This window comes from Erythranthe guttata, chromosome 13, assembly GCF_056151865.1.
Source record: "Erythranthe guttata isolate IM_541 chromosome 13, IM_541, whole genome shotgun sequence".
NCBI lineage: Eukaryota > Viridiplantae > Streptophyta > Magnoliopsida > Lamiales > Phrymaceae > Erythranthe > Erythranthe guttata.
Genome location: NC_142545.1, coordinates 11,624,362 through 11,631,265, shown reverse-complemented (window position 1 = coordinate 11,631,265; position 6,904 = coordinate 11,624,362). Strand labels below are relative to the sequence as shown.

Below are 6,904 nucleotides of genomic sequence, written 5' to 3'. Positions count from 1 at the left end.
TTTGAAAGGATTGAAGCAAATTGATACACTGATGAAATAAAAGGCATACCAGCGCACAGTTAATTTGCAGTGGGGCCCAGCTAAAATACAATAATTAATCTTAAAATAAAAATAAAATAAAAAAGAAAAACCCTCCATTTTCAAACTAGCCGTTGTGTATATTTGTTTTGTGAACCCAGCTCATCTCTCTACCGACGACGACGCTCTCTTTTCTCTCTCTTCTTCTGTGCCCAAATCCTCCAAGCAAGCATACATTCTTCTTATTACAGACAGAGTATAAACTACGCAAACTCCTTCACTCTCTCTCTCTCTCTCTCTCTCTCTCTCTCTCTCTCTCTCTCTCTCTCTCTCTCTCTCTGTCTCTCTCTGTCTCTCTCTCTCACCTACTGAGTGTGTGTTTGTGCGTGAAGAAATTAATCACCCATGGCTATGTTCACTGAAGGCCTAGATGAAAGCGCCATCAATTGGATCAAGAGGGTAACTTCCATTTTTCATTACCCACCATTTCATTTTGATTTTTTATTTTCTTCTCCCGAGATATTTCTGAACCTGTCTTCCAATTCATGTTAAATTCGAATGTATTTCGAGCAAGAATAAAAAAATTTGTTCAAATTCGATTGTTGGAGCCCTAATAATTTTAAAATGCGCAAGCGATTAATTATTTGTTGAATTATGTGTGCAGGGATCGGATGCAGAACAGTGCAGAACAAGATCACCGTTGTCGGAGAAGCTAGACACAAAGTACCCCCTTCCCAGATCGCCATTAGCCTACACTTCCAGTAATTACAAATCTTCCCACATACTTCCTCCTCTGAAATTTCACTCCGGTTTGCTGAAACCCCTCAACTCTCGAAGCGTCGATAGCAACGAAGAAGAAGAAGAATCGGATTACTACAATGACGATGAGAGCGTGGGCTCCGCGTCCGCCCCCGATGAAATGTGCGAGGACCACTCCGATTACGAAGATGATGAGGTGGATAGGCTGCCGACAGTTGGGGTTTTTAAAGATGGTGATATGTTCAACCTCAATTCGAGTAAGAACACGAGTGAGAGAAAATACGGGTCCACGATTAATAGAGGAGTGTTGAGAGAGGGTCTTCGAGTTGAAGTTCCGAGGAGTGTAAAGAGTTTTAGTGACGTAGGATGGGATTCGAGGGGATGTGGGCAGAGCAGCGCAGTTTCGGGTGGAAGTTGCCGGTTGAATCCTCGCAGTGCATATGTAAGTATCACATTATTTTTATTTTATTTTCAAGAACACGAATCGTCTACATGTAAAGTCTAATGGTAAAGTAATATCAAGTATGAAAATTAAACAGTTAATTTGAGAGTTCTCAGTTTAATAAGGTTAGAGTGTTTGTTTGCAGGGTACCCCAGTTGGTATATTAGGTACCCCGAGTGCACCACCATTCATGGATATTGGAAACGATCGTGACTCTGAGGTCGTAAGCGAGAAAAGTATCGATGGTCAATTAAAAGAACCCGAGCAGAGTTTTTCGGGCGATAAAAATTTTCCGGAGCAAAATCAAGAATCTGTGGAAACTGAAACAGGGATGCATAAAAGGTATGCTGACTATTAATAGCTTGGATGCGTTGGTCTTTTTTCTTTAATCATAATTGTTACATCGTTTGAGAGCCGATCATTGTAGGGACGACAAAGAAACACTTGGGGAAAGAGAAATTCCTGCGCCTATCCAGCGTGCTAGTTCAGTTGACCACATACCTTATTACCATGCCAGGTTATATGATACTAGGTTTCTTACATTTTTTTGGCATTGCTATTGTTTCATTTTTTGTCTTGCTTTCGCCAAAAAATAGTGTTCTGAAAAGCTACATTCTTTTTCGGATGACAGTGGTCAAAATGGTTGGCAAGCACTTATAGCTTATGATGCGTGCATTCGTTTATGTCTAAATTCATGGGCAAGAGGTTGTGCAGAGGCGCCTGAATTTTTGCGAGACGAGTGTCAGCTTCTTCGTAGTGCGTTTGGGTATGTCTATAAATATTCTATATTTATCTTCTATGATCTACAAGTTTTACATTTGAAACGGAACTTATGTATAAAATTTTCTTCTTTAGACTGCACAAACTCTTGCTTCAACCTCGAGGCGTACAACAAACTGAAAGGGATAACAAGATCGCTGATCAAACAATGACCTCGAAAGCGAAAAAAACTGTTGGAAAGATTCGTGTTGAAGGTTTATCCATTGTCCTTTATAACTGTTTTAAATTACTCTTTTGTGTGTGTGCCGCTAATTATTGGAGATATTAATATTAAATAATACATTTCACTAATAGCTTACGCTTTTGGTTGAGGTGGTCATTCAACACTAATAAACATGCTTGCCATTAATCTTCGATTAGTATCTAAGTACGGCAAATTTAGGTAGTCAGAGTTGATGAAAGCATTTGCTTCTGGAGAAAAGCTTGTTATATTTGATCTCTTTCTGTTGTGGCAGTGAAAAAGCTCCGCATAATACCAAGAAGAAAGCTAAAGGACACAAATTCGATGAGAAGTGCTATTTACCTTCAAGCTGGAGCTGAGTATGTTCGACAAGTTTCAACCATTGTGAAACACAGGATCAATTCTCTTAGACTCAGTCCGTTTTCGTTGCCATCCGAAGGTTTGTTATTCATCGGCAAAAGTACCTCTTACAATCAATGTTCAAACTACTAATCTGTATGTTTTTGAATATCAACAGAATCATCACTATGTATGATTCACCTGAAAAGTTCGGCAGAAGATAATGAAGTGGAATCAGTTTCTGCCATCTCTCTGCGCCCTGGAACCGGTGAATATCACGACTTGTAAGTCGGCATATTAGATTCACAGAGAAAATATTACACTGGTTGTTTATCATTAAAATGTCACAATTTTGCGGTTAAACTATGGTCTGGTAACAGTTTTCCCGAGAGCCAAGGAGATGCTCTATTACTGGAAGTCCAGGATGTAATGAAAAACGTTCAAGGTTGTGCTACAATTTCCGTTTCTTCTCTGACCGACAACCCTGTAAGCGTACACACCTTACGAGACTTAGGAGATCTTTATTTATCAATATATTTAATTTTCAGCCATTAAATGGCAACTGAACTTTTGCAGAATGATAGAGTTCGGTGGTGGCCCATTTATCACAACGATAATGAATGTGTCGGAAAGGTCTTGCTCTCCATTGGAAGCACTTTCACGAGTGACGAGACAGTGCTTATGAAGGTCCGATTTCCTTATTATTTTCTTCGCATATCCATTTTTCATTATTTTATATTCTGGTTTCGAAATGTTAAGTAGATGAGCTCATCGAGACATGATCGAGATCTCACGTGTATGTTTTTTCCTCTGTCATATATGTAATAGAGTGGATCTATAGTGGAGACCCTAGCATATGATCTACTGCTAGAGGCTGCCATGCGTGCACAACAGTTTCATGCACGGAATTTACGTATAGAGGGGCCTTGGAAGTGGATCCTCACAGTGTTTGCTGATTATTACGGAGTTTCTGACACCTATACCAAATTAAGGTATATGTTTAAATTTAGTTGGTATTTTTTTTCGATGTTTTGAATTTAAAAAAAGAAATTTAACGTCTCCCTTTGATTTATGTATTACAAATTCAGATACCTCTCTTACGTAATGAATGTCGCCACTCCTACAAAAGATTGCTTAGAGCTTTTGCACGAGTTGCTTGTGCCGGTCTTGAAAACCAGAAGTGACAGAAATTTAACACGACAAGAGGTATTCTTCTATTTACATTATTTCATTTTCAAATTACGTGAGTTGCTCGCACTTTCTTTTAACCATTATTATTACATGATTCGCACTTTCTTTTAACCATTATTATTACATGATTCGTCAATGCCCAGAAAAGTATTTTGTTGGACTGTGAGATGCAAGTAGAGAGGCTTCTCGCTGAGGTTTTTGAGAATTACAAGTCACTCGATGAAAATTCTCTGACGGGCTTAGCAGATATGTCGGCCCCACTATCGGAAACTGCAGCACCTGCTCTATCGCCAGCTGTACAGCTATATACACTTCTGCACGACATTCTTGCTCAAGATGCTCAAACCGTGCTCAGAAACTATCTACAGGTTAGTCTCGTTCGAATATCTAACAGAGTTCTTTTTCTTATTTCTTGAAATAGATTACCAAATAGATTAATAAATTAAATGGTAATTTCTTCAGACAGCAGCAACAAAAAGATGCCGAAAGCATATGCTCGAGACCGACGAGTTTGTATCGAGCAACTCCGAGGGTTTTATAATGGATGCAGAAGCAATCACTAAAGCCTATTCAAAGATGAAGATTCTATGCGTCAACATAAGCAATGAAATCAACATCGACATCAAGATCCATAGTCAGCATATATTTCCTAGGTAATTCAAATGAATCTATCATAAAATTCGTTGACAATCAAAAGTAAAACAAAGATCTTACGTAAGCATAAACATACAATTTGTCTAATTTTCAGTTCGATAGACTTGTCTACAATCACATCGGCAGTTTACAGCATAGAATTGAGCAAAAGACTACAAAGTTTTCTTGCTGCATGGCCTCCATCGAGTCCCATGCCACATGTTAATGAACTTTTAATAGCAATGTCGGATTTCGAGAGGAGTCTTGAATTGTGGCATATCAGGTTTGTTAATATAAGTGTCTGAACTAAAAAATTACTCGATAAAATCTGATTGTTTCTTAGATTTTTGACTAATGCTAAGTAAATTTATGTGGTCGGTCAGTGAGGTCAAAGGTGGTGTTGACTCGAGAAATTTGTTCCATGATTACATCATGGTCTGGATACAAGATTTACAGCTTACTTTGCTCGATCTTTGCAAAGCAGAAAAGGTACTTGTAATCATCGGTTGATAAAAGATAAATAAATAAATAAAAATTGCCAATTTACTGATATTCGGTGGATTTCATATTGCAGGTGCCGTGGTCAGGAGTGTGTACAAAATATTCGACGTCTCCATTTGCTGAGGAAATGTTTGAAAGGATGGCGAAAATGTTTAGTGAATATGAAGTTGTGATCAACCGATGGCCTCAATACACCTTCATCCTGGAAAATGTGAGTTCTTCTAGTTTTAAAATAATTTAAAATATTTAAATAAACAATTAATTATATCTTTCGATTTGAAAGGCTGCTGCAAATGTGGAAAGAGCGATAATAAAAGCATTGGAAAGACAATACCACGACATATTGACCCCTCTCAAAGACAGCATACCAAAAAGACTCGGTATGCAAGTCCAGAAACTCGCAAGAAGGCAATCGACCACCTATTATTCGATTCCTAGCCAGGTAGCTTAACTCATGCAATATTTTAAATGGTTTTATACAGCTTCATATTCTAATTAATCAATTTAGATGATGGTTAAAAAATAGTATTCAAGATAAACATTTCCCTCCTAAATAACTGGAGAAATGAGAATAATCGGGTGACAACCTGCTCCGTTTCTTTATTTCAAGGACTTGTCGTTTTGATCAGTAAATTGAAAAATAGTAACACTGCGTTTCTATTTAATTTCTCGAGTTATGCTAATTATTATACGAATGCCTTTTTTATTGTTTGGCAGCTGGGAATATTTCTGAACACTGTGAAGAGAATTCTGGACGTACTACATTGTAGGATCGAGGACAAACTGAAATCGTGGGCATCATATTTACCTTTAAATGGAGACAACAAATCGAATTTCGGGGAGCAAATGAATGCAATAACCGTTCTTTTACGGACAAAATATAAGAACTACATTCAAGCCATAGTCGTCAAGCTTGCCAGCAATGTAAGCACACACTACTCTTTCATGGAATCTCACATGGAATATTCTTATGAATAAGAAATCCCCGAGTTTCTCTAACAGTTTTATATGATTGAATTCAGATGGTAGCTAATAGGAATACGCGCCTTCAAAGAATATTGGAAGATACAAAAGAAGCCGATGGTGAAGCCCAGATACGAGAGAGGATGCAGCTGCTTAGCACACAGCTCTCCGATTGCATCTCTAACTTGCACGAAACTTTTACCAGCCAAATATTTGTCGCCACCTGTCGTGCTTTCTGGGATAAAATGGGACAAGTAAAAACTAAATAATATTTATTACCACTTCTACTTCCTTTCGTTCTTCCTAAATTTAGTTTTTTCATTCTTCTGACATGCTTCGCTATTTATTTTATTTGTTCATTTAGATCGTACTGAAGTTTCTTGAAGGCAGAAAGGAGAATCGAGTTTGGTATACGGGATCTTATCATGCTCTTGGGGTGAGTGATAAGCATTCTGACCGAAAAAAGAATAATTTTTGTTTTGCATGTATATATAACATATGTATGTATATCTTCATTTAATAATTTCTAATGAATTGATGTTATTATTATGTACAGATTCTGGATGATATATATGCATCTCAGATGCAGAGGTTGTTAGGAAATGCATTACAAGAGAAGGATTTGGAGGCACCGAGATCGATTACCGAGGCAAGATCTATTTTGTCAAGAGATACTACTAACAGAATGGATTCTTCTTATATATATTTCTAGCCGTTTTTTTTCCAACATCACACACATTTATTATTTATTACAAGGGTTTATTTATTTATTATATATATATTTTTTATTAAGTTGTATAGAAATGTAGATGATTTTATTATATGATTATTTTTGTATGTAGAACGATGATTCTTTAATAAAATTACTTGTGTAGAAATAGTTTATTTGTCTGAACTAAATTGTCCTCGTTTGTATTATGAAAGCTTATGCGTGTGAGTTACTCCTGGTTAGTTTCAAGTGCTTCAGCTGGTTCTTGTGTAACTTTTGAATTTTAACTCATATATAACCAATAAATCAAATATTTGCATTTTAAAAAATGTCGAATTAAATTTAAGAGGATATTATGCAAAAAAGAAAAAAATCTTAGAGTATATTG

At 36.9% G+C, this 6,904-nt stretch overlaps 1 protein-coding gene across 1 annotated transcript; it reads left to right on the top strand.

Moving 5' to 3' along the window:
• The first annotated feature begins 370 nt into the window (after window positions 1-370).
• Window positions 371-6,580, top strand: LOC105966755 (portal protein). Its single transcript, XM_012991338.2, has 22 exons — window positions 371-477; window positions 683-1,219; window positions 1,365-1,561; window positions 1,647-1,736; window positions 1,851-1,985; window positions 2,075-2,193; window positions 2,455-2,619; window positions 2,698-2,803; window positions 2,900-3,005; window positions 3,096-3,206; window positions 3,348-3,511; window positions 3,608-3,725; window positions 3,854-4,078; window positions 4,173-4,363; window positions 4,459-4,626; window positions 4,727-4,832; window positions 4,918-5,055; window positions 5,128-5,286; window positions 5,562-5,768; window positions 5,867-6,061; window positions 6,172-6,243; window positions 6,364-6,580. Exons 1-22 carry the CDS (start codon window positions 424-426, stop codon window positions 6,517-6,519), a joined length of 3,519 nt encoding a protein of 1,172 aa, XP_012846792.2. The 5' UTR covers window positions 371-423; the 3' UTR covers window positions 6,520-6,580.
• Window positions 6,581-6,904: the final 324 nt, after the last annotated feature.